The sequence below is a fragment of the Lissotriton helveticus genome, chromosome 7 (genome assembly GCF_964261635.1).
Source record: "Lissotriton helveticus chromosome 7, aLisHel1.1, whole genome shotgun sequence".
Classification (NCBI taxonomy): domain Eukaryota; kingdom Metazoa; phylum Chordata; class Amphibia; order Caudata; family Salamandridae; genus Lissotriton; species Lissotriton helveticus.
In genome coordinates this window covers 185,394,165-185,412,880 of record NC_136068.1, presented here as the reverse complement: position 1 = coordinate 185,412,880, position 18,716 = coordinate 185,394,165, and the positions used below count along the sequence as shown (strand labels likewise).

General features: G+C 43.9%; 1 protein-coding gene across 1 annotated transcript in view; it reads right to left on the bottom strand.

The window, feature by feature from the left end:
* Positions 1-18,716, bottom strand: part of SLC12A5 (solute carrier family 12 member 5) — a 503,432-nt gene that overhangs the window by 170,166 nt on the left and 314,550 nt on the right. The window contains exons 10-11 of the mRNA XM_078652979.1: positions 16,404-16,502; positions 15,413-15,470 (exon numbers count right to left, since the gene is read on the bottom strand). Of these exons, the coding sequence (XP_078509105.1) occupies positions 15,413-15,470; positions 16,404-16,502 (157 nt within the window). The remainder of the gene's footprint in view (positions 1-15,412; positions 15,471-16,403; positions 16,503-18,716) is intronic.

The following is an 18,716-nucleotide window of genomic DNA, read 5'->3' as shown; positions in this document are numbered from 1 at the left end:
AGTCCCCGGGGCTTCGGGGGACCCGTGAGCCCCGTATACATTTAATTAGAGCCCCAGGGGGGGTGGCGGTCCCCGGGGTTGGGGAGGCCTCAGAGCCCCCACTCATTTCAAAAAAGCCCTGGTGAGTGGCGGTTCCAGGGGCTGCGGGGTGCCCCGTGAGCCCCCCGCATATATTGACTAAGAGCCCTGGCGGTGGCGGTCCCCAGGGCAGTGTGGGGGGATTGGGACCCCCTCACACTTTTTTCTTAATAATGCCCACGGGATTTGGCCCCCCGGGGGAAAATTACCATATTTACAGGAGACTGTGTTTCTTTTTTTATCTATTGCTAGGATGCGCGGATCCTACTCGCATTCCGCAATTTTTACCCTTTTCGCGTTTTGCGGCGTTTGTTTTTGGTTTCTTGTGCCTCGGTTCTACCGAGGCACAAGATGGCTGCCAACACTTCCTGACAGTTGTCAGCCAATTAGCATTCAGCTTGTGCACGCCAGGGTGCTTGTAGGCTGCGCGTAGGGTACGCGGATAGATACGCGGATCCACTGCGCCCATAGATATATATGTGACTTTAATTGTCATTTTCTCAGGAACTACTGAACACATTTACACCAAATAAGCAAAAGGCACGAGCCTGAACTGAGGACTACCTCTTTGCCACATTTGGTGTAATTCCATTCAGCCGTTCAGGCTGTAGCCGTGGCTAAAGGTCCTATGGGAAATTGCATAGGGAAAACACGTTTTGAGATCCCCCTTTTTTCTCCGCCCCAGCTTGACCAATCACCCCCAAACTTTCAGGGAAGGAGCAGTACTGAGCTGGCCAAAAGTTTCGGAAATTTCACGCACATTCATCAACCGGTGCCAAAGTTATTCCAAATATAATGTTGCGGATTTCCTATGGATAATCGGTCCTGACTATACCTACTTACTGGCGACCGCCAGTGGGTTATATATATATATATATATATATTTATATATATATATATATATATATATATATATATATATATATATATATATATATATATATGTGTGTGTATTGTATACTTGTGTTTATGTATATATATATATATATATATATATATATATACACATATAAACAAGTATACTATATATATATATATATATCATCAAGGAACATACATGTGGAGTTAAGCATAGTAAATGTAAATTTACGTATACAAACTTACTTTTTATATATTTTGTTCCTTGATATTCTGTCCACAATATTCTGGCAACACAGTCTTTCTGTAGTCCATAGTTCCACATACACCCACCTACTGCACCCTGGAAATACCACCATCCTGTCATATTAGTATTACCTCTGAATTACCCCATACATGTGAACATACATGTGAATAACCCTGAGACGACTACAACGACTACAACGAATCCAGAACACCTCGGCACGACTGATCCTCGACGTCCCCCGACGCAGCCACATCGCACCCCATCTGAGAAGTCTACACTGGCTCCCCGTCAACAAGAGGATCACCTTCAAACTCCTCATCCACGCACACAAAGCGCTACACAACATCGGACCTACATACCTCAACGACCGACTCAGCTTCCTTACCCCCACCCGCAGCCTCCCCTCTGCCAGCCTCGCCCTCGCCTCAGTTCCTCGTATCCGGAAAACCACCGCCGGCGGCAGATCCTTCTCCTACCTTGCCGCCAAGACCTGGAACGCTCTACCTACCAGCCTACGACAGACCCAGGACCTGCTGGCATTCAGAAGACTTCTCAAGACCTGGCTCTTCGATCAGTAGCAGCATCCCCCTCCCCCCCCACCACCAACGCCTTGAGACACTCATGGGTATGTAGCGCGCTTTAGAAATGCAGTGATTGATTGATCGAATAAGGCCCCTAGGGTCTTTGAAATTACATTTCCACCAATTATTCGCAAGATGCAGAAAACAAATCTAAACAGATTGAACGTATCAGAGAATACTAGGAAACAAACAAACATTTGTAAAATCCCAGATTGGTCAAATTTCTCTCTAATTTTCATTTTTTTGGGGGCTCCCTTCTAGAGCCAACTGTTCTGTTGGAACATGTGTCCCAACCTTTTTCTCCTGGGTTCCACTCAGGTTCTGAAGTTGATGCTGAAATCGATGCAGTTGTACATTTATTTACCGTAGGTGGTCGGGGAAAAAGCCAGATTAAAGCAGATTTCAATATCCTTTGATTCTACCCAAATAATCTGCAGCCAGCACTTCTATTTATGCCTGGGCCAATGTCCAAAGATGATGTAGAAGTAATTGTTAATGTTGTGAATAACTTTACCATACACAACTCCAGTAAAGCCACTTCACTTGGCTTCGCCCAATGTTCTTCCCCATTTCTTACACCGCGTTTCCAACAAGCAAAAAATGCAAATTAAGATATATTGCAATGATCTGGAACCAAATCTGAATGAATAGTTGCTAGGGCCAAGATAGTGTCACAATCTAAATAAAGCCTCTTCCTCCCTGCATGTGCCCAGCGAGGTCTTGTTCTTTCTTACTAGTATTTTTCCTCAATTCTCGTCATCAACCTTTTCTTGCCTATTTGTGCCCCTGTATCTGTCCAAGGTTCTGCTCCTGCTCTCCAATTTTTTTGTATACTCCTTGGCTCTCAGGGGCTTATTTATGAAAACTGTTGCATCGCTGCGTGAAAACTGCATGTGACAGTTTTCACTGCGCCCTCCTAGCGACACGATCTATGTATTTACTGTACTGTGCTCCATGCCGCAAGGAGCGACAGATGCAACAGGAAGCCTGACGTATCTGTTGCCGCAAAAGTCATGCATTGCTGGAGTTGTCTCACAATCATGACGCAACACCAGCAATGCACGAGGCAGACCCACACATTTAGCCCTGTGCAGCCTTCTGCCTGCTATGAGGCAAGCGTAAGATTTCGACACAGTGGCGTCCTAGAAGTAGCGCAGTGAAATCTGATAGATTTCACTGCACCACTCGTATGCGAGGCTTTGCTGCGTGGGAACGCCCACCCTGCATACATTATACCAGACGCGGGTATAATGTGATGCAGGGCTTTACAAGGTGACGCATTTGCCTCGGTGTGTCACCTTGTAAATATGGTGCAATGTGGTGCACTGTTTACATCGCTGCTGCTTCACAAAAAGTGTGGGAACTGCGGCGCAAAAGTGTTGCAAGTGGCTCATAAATTAGATCCCTGTTTCTTGTTTTCGTCCTTTCACCCTCTTTTTTTCCTCCTCTCCTTATCCACATCCATCTCACTTTCTGTCTCCATCTAACTTCCCCTCCTCATTAAACTACTCTCTTCTGCTCCTCCTCCTCTTCACTAACTCTCTTTCCTATCTCTCTCTTCCACCCCTTCCTTTGCCTCCCTCCACCTTACTATCCTTATTCCTAACCTCATGTAGCAGCATCCTGTTTATCCATCTGTTATGTGATATTTTCACCACATTGCAGATTTCCATATGTTAGCCCAAAGCCAGGGCTTTCACAGCCCACATTACACTGCTTGAAATAGAAAACGATTGTTCACTATACGTGCAGCTTACAAAATGATAAATATGCTTAATTGAGTTGCCCCTTATTTTAAAATATAAAAAATGACACTACTTTAGCAGCAAAACTATTAACCCCTTTTTCTGTTTCGCGAGTTGCGAATATATTATAAAGCAAAATAATTTTGCACATTTTTTGCGAAACAGCACACAATGTGGCGCCTAGTGCCTTACGTCTTTTCCTTCCCTCATCCTTCACCCCACGGCATCCATTACGCTCATGAACACTACTTTCAAGGCATCAGCACGCGCCAAGCTTAGACAAATGGAAAGCGAGTGCAGAGCACATGGAGGGGGGTAAAGATGGATGGACGGGGCGAGTGCTGAGGAGGACTTGCTCGCTAGCAATGCGCATATATGAGAATGATATTTCTGAGATTGATCGCCCTATAATGGCGCAGGCTTGTAGTAACAGCGGGTCAGGCGCCGTTGCCGTAGCTACTGCTAACTAGATGTATGACATCTTGGAGTATGCAAGCGGAGAAAAGCAAGAACGTCCCTAGGCTGAACAACAGAATCCCAAACCAGGGCAATTTGAAAAGAGCTTCTTGCACATTGCCTCCACGGGGAAAAGATTTTAAAAATAGGGTCCGTCTCCATTAGCGGGCAGACACCACCATTGCTCTCGCCGGCAGATGGAGGAGCCATGCGGGCAAAGCAGAAACATTAGGCGGATTTGTGGCAGATTGAGACCTCCTTTCGAAGCCTATTTAAAGCTTTCTGCCATTTCAGTTGAGTTTAGGTCAAATCTGTTCTTCTGCATCTGGCATTATTGGGGTCAAATCAGCATCTGCCTCCAGATTTGTGCCACCCAAGAGCCCTCGTCTCCTCCCTTCCACCTGCTTGCGTGCAGGGAAGGTACAGTTGAATAAAGGAACACATGCAATGTTTGGTTGTTTAGAGTAGTTCAGGGGAAGGCGAGAGGAAATGGCAATGGAAGGGTTGGGTTTCTTGAAACTGACAGTGGAAGAGGTGGGTGGAGACAATATGGGAAGATGTGCATTGATGGAAAAGTTGACTTGGAGGAATGGTAGATTCCAAAGAGATACAATTTATTGTTTTGAGTAGAATGAGTTAAATAGTCATTGGAAGATCTTTGTTGAAGGAATGTGGTACCCAATTGAGTTTGGTTTAACAAGAACCCATTGAGAGTGATCAATGGACCAGCAAAAATGTCAGCATGGGAAACGGATTGGCTAAAAATATCATGCACTTACAAATGGTGTGATGGTGATTTCTAATATATTATGTACTCTACAAAGTGAAAGGTCTCGGTGTGCAATGAGCTGGCTGTAAGGTCACTCTTTGGATTGACTGTGGTGGAACAGAGAAGGCATTGGAGAGGCCAGGCCAGAACAGATGGATCCAATCAAGGCAACACTGAATGAGATGGAGTTGTTGGTGGCGTTGGATGCCTTCGGTTGCAAGAGACATTAATTATTTCATTGGATGGTTACAGAATGCGGGTTGCTTCATTTAACAGAATTATTGGCTGAGGTAGACCAGTTAAGCTGATTGTTTGGCAACATTGATGGCCGAATGGATGGAAAAGTCTAAATGGAATGATCAGAGAGTTGGATGAGCTGGCTGTTGACTGCACCGATAGTCTGCTCAAATAGAACAATGAAATCATGTATTGGCTTGAATATTGCAATGCATTGTTGCTTTTGGTCGTTTATCATAAATGTTACTTGGCTTCAATGGCTGAGTCGGATAGAGCTGAAAAGTATAAACCTCGTTTGTTTCTTTATTCATTTTATATATCATAACGTGGCAACAAAACAAGTTTCCATGCACTGTTATTAAATCATAAGACATTCTAGTAGAGTACATACAACTTAGAAAAGACATACAAAAAAAGGCAAAAGGAAGTACAAAACAATACAGAAACAGATATGTTGCAATGGAAAGTCCTATCTGGCTCCAAATATAGACTTTCAAACTTGATTTATATACTGGAAGTAATGGACACTATTGGAGAAAGAGTGGTAATGTACTTCACAGGGTGCCCCCTGCTATCTAAAGCATTTTTCCTCCAATTTTTGTGGGGTTCCATTTTGAAATAATTTGTTTGGGACCCAGGCTCTTTGAAAGGTAAGCAATCTAATTCATATTTTAGGGGCAGCATTATGGATCGCCTTCCACACAGTAAACAAAACTCTATACTAGACCACTTATTTAATTGGTAGCCGCCCCAAAGAGCTTCCCTAGGCTGTCAGATGATCTGACCAATTTAATCAGCACACTAACCCAATGGTAAGATTCTGAATATACTTAAATTTATTTAGATTATATTGGGTTATATTTAAATAAATGGTTGAACAAGAAAGTGGTCCTGAAAAAGGCTATCACATGAATGACAAGATGAGAAAGGTAGTTAGCAGCACTAGTGCAGTACTGGATAATTATACAGATGACAATGAGCAGTTTTAACTACAGCTGAGACTTGAATGTCGAATGCAAGGCTTGTATTATCTGATACCCAGTCTTTTGACTGACTGAACTGGCTGAAGGTTATCTCTGAAATCAATCGGCCTAAACTTTGTGGACAAAAAGTTGGGAAATGATAGAAAAATCTCTGTTTTAGTAGCATTGAGAGTGACAGAGGTGGCGGAGAGTCATCCCTGCTGTACGTACTATATACAGATTACCTCTGTGGAACAATTAGTGGAGCCAGCAAGCAGATCCACTAAGAACTGAGGGGAAGGTTTACTTAGAATTCACGAAACGCAGTGCGGTCAAGGGACAGCTTCCTGCACAAAAGCAATCCTTAGAGGCATATTGCTCTTTCTATTTGTGCTGCCGAATGAAGCACACATAGAAAAAGGAAATAACAAAGAGAAATAAAGATATTTCTCGTCATTACAGGAAAAGGGACGCAACCCAGATGCAAAATCATAGTGCATTTGCCCATGAGTATCATCTACAAAAATCTGGTACCTAAGTTGTAATCAAATGTGCAAGGGAGATATTAAATAATAATAGCAAACGGCAGAGCCTCGGGCTTTTGAATGAGCTTATTGGGTTGTATTTCGTAATCTGTTTTTCATTTTATTATAGGAATGCTCAATGGTTGTTGTAAAATGGCATTGAACCGTATGAAGATGTATTGCTTTATTATATTTATCCTAAAGGTCTGTTTATTGACATTTTTATAATGCAATACATAAACAATGGTAATCATAGTAATTGAAACCAAAACCTGCATCCAGTGGAAGTGCCTTTTACAGTTGCTACAGTATCACTTGAGCAATCTCATCAAATGTAGAATAAGTATGCACACATTCTTTCCCTCTTTAAACTAAATCTGTGCATCAGTGTCCCAAATCCAAGATGCATTGGTATATTCAATAGTTTAGCGGGTAATGTTAAATGGCATGCTTTGGTTGGTTGAACTAAATATTAAGATCATTTATTAAGGCTTTGTTGGGACCTAAAAAATCTTTGGGCCTAATTACAATGGCGGTCAGTCATCACAACAGGAATGAGACCGCAAGACAAGGAGTCGGGGGTCTCACATGCCATATTTCGATAAGACCGCCATGTAGGAGGCACAAAACTGCCATTTTTTACTGCAGTTTGTGCTGTGGCCCAAAAAAGGGCAGCAGCACAAGCCGCGGTAGAAAAAGACATTTTGACACATCCATGCACCGTGTGCCAGGCACGTGCATGAATGTGTGGGAGCGGCACCACATGTGCCCCCCTGGCCACTTAATATTGCCCAATGGTGAACGGGAGCCCACCTTGTGGCCCCCAATGTCCCTTTCCCAATGCCTTTCAATGGCGGTGGGACCACCATGAAAAGGCTATCTGAAAGGGACATCCTAATCCCTACGGCGGATAGGAGTCCGACCGCAACCACGACAGGCTCCTTAAGCTTGTCGGAGGTGGAGGTCTCTTCCCCCTCCCGGCATCATCACCCCGACTGCCGGTATTGTATGGATGTCGGGCGGACCACCACTGACAACCTGTTGGTGGCGGCTCCCCTAACATCAAAATGAGGGCCGTTTTCTGTTAAATTTAATTAAGTGATTGATGTGTCAATTGAGAAGAATCATATTTATCATGCACATCATTGGGTGGTTCTACTAAATAGTGTGATTATTAGTTTGCTTCCACTGGAAGATTCAATACTGTTGGATTGTGTTCAATGGTGTCATTATTCATTGGCCTACCATTAATGAAGTGATCAGATGCTGGGTTGCTTGAACATTGTGATCTCTGGGTAGATTGTGAGGGGTGGCGTGATTTCTCAATAATTTTTCATGAGTAATGTGATGATGGGATGAGTCTTCTGAATGTCTCGATTACTGAGTGGGCTTCATGAATGACATGAGTTGGGGAAGGTTGTTCAAAATCATGTGAACAATGGGAGGTTTTGCTGAATAAAATGTTGGATGAAGAGTGACTGGTTTTTTTAATGAAGCGTAGGCAACACGCTACCTCAGCCTTGTTGCCATGGTCCCCATTCACGATTCACTCCATGTGTTTCTTGAATCTCGTGAGTATTAAACGACGCCCTCCATGCATAGACTACACTTATTTGTACCTTTTGTCCATCAGCATTGATGTCTTCCAAACCTTGCCAGGCATTTTCAATTTGGGATGCGAATCCTATAGGTCATTCAGAAAAGTCTTTGTTGGCCATATTTACCTTAGACCCTTTGACCTGAAGATGGTCTCTCTTATTAGCTAAACCAGAGACCGAAATGTCAATGTGTGTTCCACTTCTTGTTGTTTTTCGGAGCATCAAGAGTTTAATCACTATAACCATCCAACCAAAGGAATGAATGACTGACAAAGTAAAGATCTTACAGGAGAGTGGATTAGCACATACATGATTTATACTAATGGACACATATCTGCGGCAGCGTATCGCGGGTTGCCAGCGCCCGGGGCAAGGCAACCAACCTTCCACTTTTCTTTTTAAATTTTGCGCCCCTAAAAATGCCCCAAAGACATTTGCACCCAGGGCAACCGCCCATTTGCTCCCCGCCCCAGAATACGCCACCACATATGTGCTATATGCTAGAATATGTACCCCTTCCTGAAGAAAAATACAGAATTTTTTGATCATTAGTAAATCTTGCCTTTTTTTCAAATAAAATGATCTTCGTATGTATGTCATCTCTCAACTGGATTTCTTTCCTGATGCATCATTCATTAATTGCTTAGATGAATGTGTGGCTGACAGCGTTCACATTTTTATTGCATCACAATTAATCACAATTATTTCAGTGAAATGATCCCCTTGGTTGCACTTACTGTGTTACTGTTTATACCCAAGCTTGCAGGGGATTATTTGTTTTCCTTGCTTTATAAGCACAAAATATCAAGTGCCGACTGTCTCCTAGCTCCTAACCCATTGAAAACAAGTGCTCAAGTGTCAGCCACAGCTCGGCTAGAATTACATCACTCCACATCAAGGCCACAATTCACTCAATTGCAAAACTAACATCCTCCACAGGAAATGTAACCTTATTCGTGAAGGAAGGACTTATTTTGATTACTCTTATAGCTGCTAGACCACATTCAAATTCGGAAAGATGTCCACCTGAATAATTCACCTTGTTTAGCCAGACGTATGTTTTTTGAGCAGGAAACAGCTGGGGGCTTATTTATAAGCCCCTTGCGCCACTGGTACGTCGCGTTTTGTGACACTCCAGTGGTGCAGGAGCCTGCTCCATATTTGCCAGGCAGCACACAGCCACTTTGTTTGGCTTAATGCTGCCTTGTAAATATTGTTCCCTTTAACACAGTTTTCTGCATTAAGGGGGGGGGGGGCAATAGGTGTTGCTGGAGGAGCTTCCAGCAACATCCATGGCTTGGTTTTACTGCCCCAGATTCACGAGAAATCGTAACTCTGAGTCAACGCCAAAAAATTACACCTCCCCAGGGGAGGCCTAAGGGAGGCATATCTTTATTTCTCCTCTTTTTTTCTTTTTTCATGTGTGCTGCATTCTACAGCACACATAGAAAGGGGAAGAAGCCTCTTGTGATTGTTTTTGTGAAGGCAGGCATCCCTTCCTGCACAAAAACAATAATCCCAGCAACGCAATCACCCGTGCACCATGGTGCAATGGTGCCTGCGGTAGCGCACAGCAGCCCATTTTGCGCCAGTGCAAGGGAAAAAGACAGGAATGTGCTGTATCTGATAGATACGGTGCATTCCTGCCTTTTTCTTTTGCCGTAGGGCAGCGCGGCAGGGGGCCTGAAGTGCTGTCCTACGGCAAAAACTCATAAATGAGGACCCTGGCATTTAGAAGAACTCTAATCCACTTCTTAAAAATGTAATGAGCTGAAACCTTCAGATTCAAGTTGATAAGGTGTGCTATCGCCGTCTTTTCTTTTCAGCAGTGACTTACGATTGGCAAGTTTTTCTGACATGGTATAGAACTCTATGTGCATTTTTCTGGACCACTGACCGGATACTGAGGACAAAAACATCGCATGGACAGAAAATCGTGTCAAAAATGTGAGAATCAAAATACTGAGAAGGTAAGTATATATTTACTATTCTTAACTCCACATCTACGTATCTAGAAGATAGATCATCAAGGTCATATATGTGGAGTTAAGTATAGAAAAGCCTTTCATACCCATAGAAACTTACCTTCAGATATTCTTGTACACAATATTCTTGACACAATATTTTGTCCATGTGATATTTTGGGCTTAATATTTTGTTCAAACACCCATTTTTCCTTTATGTTGTGTGATGTGTTTTACCATAAATCACTTAAACATGATGAATACATAAATATATGTATGTACATAATACTAGCCTCTTGTTTTTAGCTGCTTGATGGTACTTTCACAACAATCCATACAAACAAATGTTTTATTTCACTGTCTTTTATATTTGCAATGCAATATGATAGATACAATTCTCCGGATCCAGTCTGACGAGTGGGGTAATTCACAAGGTAAGGAATCTATAACTAATTGTCTCTTTCAGATAACTTTGATCAATGCATTTGTATGTACCAACCAGCAGCCTTGAGAAAGCTGTGAGCTGTCAAGTGAAATAGGGTGAAACACGTGTTGGGTAAATTTCCTATGAGGAGTAATTTAACGTCCAGATATGAATTTCCCTTTAGAAATAATAGACTAATAAACGAAGGTGCATATGGACTGCAAGATTTGCCTTTCTTGGATGTAAGTAATGAGCAAAACAGAAGCTGCATATCTTAGCCAGTTGCGTTTACTGATCCACAAACATACACACTGACTATATAAACTGGTAATTTGGGAATATTCCTGCACAAGCAGGCACAACACATACTAGAGGCATTCAGACCAGAGAGAACACAGCAATAATTGAAGGGGAGAACCTAGCTCCTTCTTGCATTATTACCAGGGCCGGCTTTAGCGCTAGTGGCGCCCAGTGTGACAATCATTTTTGACTCCCCTACACTTTATGACCCCCCCCTCAGATTCTCTCACTACCACCGGGCAAAAGTGCCCCTCATCTCTTCAATCATAAGGTAAGCAAAACACAGCGCCCCCCAGAGGTAAGCGCCCAGTGCAGCCACACCGGTCGCAGTACCCTAAAGCCGTCTCTGATTATTACCATGTTCAGTGGACAACGTGGGTTCCAGTGTAAGAATTCACTCAAGTTGGAACTAGAGAGATTCAACACTTCTCAAGCATTAAACTAGATATTGAGAGGCGTAGCAGCAACTCGCTGTACATGCCTGTCTGCCCAACTCAGAGCTGATCTAGAGTTTGGTGCACAGAGTACAGTCAGTCAGGTTGACGGAGGGCGTTACATCCTGATTGGACTAACGCCCAAGCCTAGGGATAACCTCTTTACCTTGATAGGGCCTGCCATCCTAGAGGTTCCTGCCAATGTACACATATTTTTTTGACGAGCCTTCACTAAACTTGACCATAGTTTTGGGTTTCCAAAAAGAAACTCCCAAAGTGTTATTGAAAAATAATAAAAAATAAATAGCTAATGCCCATCCCCCACAGGGAGGTTTTTCAGTGGGTGTGGGGTAATTATTTGTCCCTCCCCACCAGGTTTTACCAGAAAGAAAGAACAAAAAGGATATCACACAGTCCAACCTAAATAGCCACCTAACCTGTCAGGCTGTCAGAGGAATCTTCCGGTTGATGGAGCAAGCTGGAGCTCCATTGACAGGGTTTGTGATGGAGTACCATGTCTGCCAAACTTTAAATCTACCCCTAAGATGTTTTAATGATATGACTTACAGCAGTGAATCAATGGAATGTACAGTGTAACTAATACTCCTCTACAGGTTTATTTCACTCTTTTGTTATATGTAACTGCTCTAATACCACCTACTCTGTTGTTGGTATTAGAGTTTTAAATTGTGACTTAGATGTTTGGCTTATTTTTATTCGTAAAGTTCACTAGAATCCAAGTATGGTGCATAAGTGCTAGAGCAACTGTTAAATCAAATAAAAGATCAAATAAAAGATGATTATTGGATGCATTGTGTTTAATGGTGTGAACAGTTTGAGAGGTGAGCGCAATAACTTGGTGTGTTGTGTTGAAGGATATGGACTTGAATGGTGTGATTATCATATGGAATCACTTTGCACAGGTGCTCGCTAGTGTCAGCATTTATAGTCTTTCGAGGAGCAATAGCTACCCCCATGGGGGATGCTACTATTCTTCCCTTTTTAAATTACATCCAGTAACCATGTGGCAAATGTCCCTAGCGTCGGCTCCTCTGTTAAGGTGGAGGAGCGCCGCCCCACTGCTCTTTGAGCAGTGCACAAAGGAAAAATACAATGATAATAACACAATGTTATTATCATTTTATTTTTCCTCACAGGGTGGGGCTGGGCTGTCGTCATAGCCAGCAAGGAGAGGAGTGGTTGGTGCACTTAAATGCGCATGGCAGTCTTGCTGGTCGTCTTGGGCCGGCCAAACAGACATGCACACTTAGCATTTCTCCACAAAGCTGTACTAAACAGCCAGGTGGAGGACATGCACAGGCTGAGTGCCGAACTAGGCTGCTCAAGCCAATCACAATGCTGCTGTCATGCTGGTGACAGCAGCATCGTGATTGGATTAGGGGACTCTGGATGTGCCCGTGCGTCAACAGAAGAGGATGGAGGAGAGGCGGTGGCCAGCAGCCAGGTAGGTGAAATGTTATTCTTTTTCTACCCCTCCGACTCACCCATACTACTCGTTGCCAGCTCTTTTGTGAAGAGAAGACACAAGGCTTCCGAACAGAGCAGGTGCCTGGCCACTTTAACTGCATGGTGTCGCGTAGGCACATGTTCCACAGTGCAATCTGGGTGGAGAGCTAGGGATGCCCAGTTGCAGAGAAATCTGTTCCAACATGGTTGGTTGTGATTTGCAACTTGTGAGATCTATTCCAGGGAGTGACAGGCATGATCACTCCTGCACCAGGAACCCTCTTAGGTACATCTTGGCCAGGGTTACAAGTTGGAAGCAAGGCTGCTGTATGTCCGTTAGAGAACAACCTTCTTGAGTTTGGGATGGTGGAAGATGACTTGGTGCATATGTCTTTGAGGTACTAATAAAATGTTGTGTGCTGATTAAAACTGGCATTTCCCATGAGCTAGGCCAGTGGTTCATGAACTCATCACGTCTCAGGTAGATTATGTCAATAGTCTGCACCTGGGTCTGCCTGATTATATGATCAGGAAACTACAGACTATACAAAATGCGGCTGCCAGGCTCATTAGTAATATCCCTATATGGCATCACATATCCCCCCACTTACGGAGTCTACACTAGCTGCTGGTAAAAAGGAGGGTGGAATTCAAAGCACTCATTTTGCCTACAGGGCAATTAAAGAAACAGGCCCCCACTACCTGAGAAAAAGACACCGCAAATACCATCAGACAAGGACCCTGAGATCTAATCACCAAGTACTTCTGGTTATCCCGTACTTTAAAAAAGCCAGAGTAGGTGGCCAATCCTTTACGGTAAGAACGGCCCACCTATGGAATTCCCTACCCGAGACCATAAGGAATGCCAACTCGGAATTTGCCTTTCGCAAACTACTAAAAGCCTGTTTTTTTAACCTGCCTTAGCCCGGAAACTTTTTGGCAGTTCGCTTCCTCTTCCTGTACTCCGCAATTAGCGCCGGGACACCTCCGTTGGAGGTAGCTGTGCGTTCTACAAACTACAAAATAAAGAAATAAATAAAAATGCCTGCTTGTCTACAGCTTCCTGGAGGCACAATAGGCTTGGGAAGCGAGTCTTCCATTGCTGATCAAGTCCTCAATGCCCTAGTTAGTGTGGAACGCCAGCAATCTAATCTTTAATATTGCTACAAGGTCTCAATGACCCCAGGGTTTGGGGAACATGCCTGGCAAATGGGGTGGTCTTTAACTAGAGGCTTCAGAAGAGTGTGGCCACTAGTTGGCGCTTACTGATTGAAATGATCCGTGGTGGGTTGCATACATTTTTCAATAACTGGATGGGTTGTATTTAGTGGTGTGATTATTGGCTGCAGTTTTTTTAACCCCTTCCCTGCTGCACGGATCCCGCCACGGTGCAGGGAGTAAATTAGGGGGCGTAACCCCTTGCGTACTCAGGACGGCCCCCGGCCGTCCTACGTCACGGTAGGCGTATGCGGAGGACAGCCAGGGGCTTTCCGAAATCCGCCCACTATTTAATTCTTCCGCACAGGCGGGGAATTTGGCCGCACTGGGGAATCGGCGGCGTTCGGACGGCCCCCGACTGGCCTGAGCACACGCCCACTGTGACGTAGGAGGACACAAGAGGTTAAAGGGGTGAGCATTGGTTGAATATGACTTGTTACTACGCAAGTCATTACATCGCGTGGCATTACAATGCGGTAGTTCCAACGACCGCATTGTTACCACGCAATGCCATTACTACGCAAGTCATTACATGGACTTGCAGTAGATGGTGCGCTAACATTAGAAATGTATAATTTACTATTCCAACTCCAGCCTACGCAACCGTAGGGAAGGTGTTGGAATAGTAAACTATACTATTCCTTACGTTAGAGCGCCATCTACTGCAAGTCGATGTAATGACTTGCGTAGTAATGGCATTGCGTGGCGCCAACGCAGTTGTTGTAACAACCTCGTTGTAATGGCATCGCGGTGTAATCACCGCGATGTAAAGGTTGTTTCCCGCATTGGTTGCAATCGAAAGAAGAGTATCAGTATTGAATAAGTTGGTCTCGATTTTGCAATTGCTGTGTAGTTCAGAAATTTGGATGGGTTCTATTAAACGGAGAAATTAGATGGGGTTTGCTAAATTATGTGATTGCTGGCTGTGGTGTGCTGAATAATGTGAATATTGGCTGGGCTGATAACCACAGTGCAATCAATTGGGTGAATGATAAAATCCTTCGGTACGTGGTTCTCAATGGTGAGGCTAATGGGAGACCGGTTTGTGGATTAGTTGTGCTGAAAGGCGCATCTATTTTCTGCATCCCATTCTATAGAAATGAAAATAATACTGAACTGGATTGTGGAAAAATGAAGCACAAGCAGAAAATCGTGCTTCAAAATGAAAAGTACTGTAAAATCCGCGGTTCTGAGCTCATGAAAAGAAGATTAATCCGAGACAATGCAAATATGCAAGATTGGAACTAAAAATACAGCAGGCTGGTAATATACCAATGAAAAGTAGAGCAGAAGTTCAATTTGGCAGCTGAACAAACATAAACATGAACATAAAAGTCCAGAGCACAAAAGAAAAATGATCATTATCTGCCTTACTGCTTTTGGGACATTCATTTGACAACAATATGAACTTCAAAGTCTTAACAAAAATTGGCACTTGCCCCACAAAATTTGAATAAAAGCAACGACTATGCAGGAAACACAATTTCCTACGCGGGCAATGACTTCACCATAGTTTCTTGCTAGCATTGTAGCACATAAATGGTACTTACTTGTCGCGGAGCACAACACCTTCGATGCAGGCACCAAAAAGGACAACGGTGGTCATATCTGGAGAGCGGTGAAGGAGAAAACCTTAGAGCAGAGAACAGTTTCAGAGACTGAGAAGACAAAGAAAAAAACCTTAGGGCCTGATTTCGATCTCGGTGGACGAGTTACTCCATCGCAACAGTGACGGATATCCCGTCCACCGAAATATAAATCCAAACAGGATATAATGGAATTGATATTTCGGCGGACGGGATATCCATCACTGCTGTGACCGAGTAACTCGTCCACTGAGTTCTAAATCAGGTCCTTAATCTTACAAAAACACCTCAAAAGAGATACCAAATATTATTCCATGTCTCCAAAGTTGAGAATACAGAAGGATTCACCAGACAAATCATAAAATGTAAGACATGAGAAGGAAGAAACAACTGGTGCAAAGCAGACTCCTACCCCTACTTCTTTCTAATTCTTGGGTAATGTATTTTTTCCAGAGTTTTATATAGCGCGAACTTGACCCAAGTTGGGTATCAGAGCACTTTACATAGCACCAGTTATGTTACATGAGGTCACACATTCATTTTTGGTAGGCACGGGGAGATTAAGTGATTTGCCCAGAATCACAGGATGTTCAGCGTCATTGCCGAGACTCGAACCCAGTTCCCCAAATTCGAGGTCGACCGCCCTAGCCGATAGGCCAACTCCTCCCCCCACGCATAATGCATGTACCACAAAAGCCATAGATGCCCCGTTTGCTCATGCTGCATGTGGATCTGTATGAAATATCCCTTATGTATTCCAGACATCATATTGTATATGAGTAGGAGGGTGGTAGAACCCAATTAGCCAATCTGGGAATAGTTCATTATGCCTCAGTTCTCTGGCAGAAGAGTCATGAAAAGAATGTGGTCGGTGACCTGGTTTGGCAGAGTCGCAAGGCTGGACTCTATGGTTTACAATAAAACCCCATTGAGACAAAGGTCTCTAAAAGGATACAGACAAAAGATGTTGTAGCGATGGCCATTATGGTCCCTGTTGGGATGGACCGCTGAGCATCTCTCAGATCGCCAGACCTGTTCGACCCAGCCATGATTCCTGTGAGAGAGAGAACACGAGCGTTATTAAGATTTGCACCAAGATGCTCATGGGATAAAACGGTTACGCCAACACGATATCTTACAACACTCCACCACGACTGCTTCACCCATGCACAGGGATGCAACCGTGCAAGACTGTATGGCAAATATCTCTCATACACTCTGTGAAATGATAACTAAAACAATCAGGTTTGTAAAAACCTGAATAGGAGAAAAATTACACACATATCATAGGGCAGGGCCTTTACAAACAGTGAAAATGAGGACAGCTCTGACTACCCTTGCACCCAAAAATACACATAATAATTTGGATAAGATGACAATTAAATTTTAAAGCAACACACACAGGTATGGCACTCTGCAAACACCGACCAACATGGCACTCCATAAATACCTACGGACATGGCACTCTTAAAGGACCCAGGGACATGGCACTCTACAAAAACCCATGCACATGGCACTCCTCAAAACCCAACAGACATGGCACTCCACAAACGCACATGGACATGGAATTCCTCTAACCCCAGCGATATGGCATCCCTCAAACACCCCGGACATGGCAACGCAATATAACTAGCTGAAACAGCACTTCTCAAGCACCCACAGACATGGCACTCCTCGAAAACCCACTGTACATGGCATTCTACTTACACCAACAGACAAGGCATGCCTCAAACACCCACGGATATGGCATGCCTCAAACACTAACTGACTTAGCAATCTACAATCACCCCCGCTCACGGCTCTCCTCAAACACTCAAGGACTTGGCATGCCTCAAACACCCACTGACATAGCACTCTACAAACCCCCCGCTCACGGCTCTCCTCAAACACTCACGAACTTGGCATGCCTCAAACACCCACTGACATAGCACTCTACAAACACCCCCGTTCAGGGCTGTCCTCAAACACCCTCAGACATGGCACTCCGCAAAAAACCACAGACACCGACATGGCACTCTACAAGCAAAAAGGACATGCCTCAATTACCCAGGGAGATGGCAGCCCACAAGCACCCACGGACATTGCACTATATAAACAACTATGGACATGGCACTCCTCAAACCCCACGGACATGGCACTCCTCAAACACCCGGACATGGCACTATATAAACACCGACACACACAGCATTCCTCAAACACCCACAGACCTGGCACTCCTCAAACACCAATGAATATGACTCTCTACAAATATCCATGGACATGGCACTCCTCAAACACCAACAGGCATGGCACTCCACAAACACCTAGGGATATGGCACTCGTCAAACACACATCCCGCAAGCACCCATGGACATTGCTCCTCAAACCCCAAGGACATGGCACTCCTCAAGCACCCGGATATGGCACTATACAAACATCCATGGACATGGCCCTCCTCAAACAGCCACTGACCTGGCACTCCACAAATATCGACAAATGTGGCACCTCACAAATACCCAAGTACATGGCACTCTTCAACCACCCATGAACATGTGGCTCCACAAACACCCAGGAACATGGCACTCTACAAAGGACATGCCACTACTCAAACACCAACAGACACGGCACTCCACACACACCCAGGGACACAGTACTCTTCAAATACCCAGGGACATGGCAGCCTGCAAGCACCCATGGACATTGCACTATATAAACAGCCACAGACGCGGCACTCCTCAAACCTCAGGGACATGGCACTCCTCAAGCACCTGTACATGGCACTATATAAACAATAACAAACACAGCACTCCTCAAACACCCACGGACCTGGCACTCCTCAAACACCAATGAATATGACTCTCTACAAACACCCACGGACATGGCACTCCTCAAACACCTGAATTGTGTTAGGTTCTGCACTCCAATGTGAATAAAGTATAGGTCCTTTCTTTATATTCTGTTAATGTCGTTGGTGCATAAGATGGTAATCTTGCTGGGCTGCCAAGATTAAAACGTAAATGAATAGAGATATGAATCCTGTATCACAAGACACATTCCATCCATGCACTCCTTTCCACTTTTCATGAAATTTTCAAGAAATCGTTGTTCATTGATTGATAATTTGTTTATTGATAGCGAAGTGTTTCAAGATTTCCATATTTTCCAAGAATATTATTCAATCATATTCCAAAATGAATGTATTGCCCAATGCATTTCAAGCATATAGCCCTTCTTCAGGGGACTTCCATTATATCTAGAAACAGTAATATGTCGTCATTGGACCTGTGAT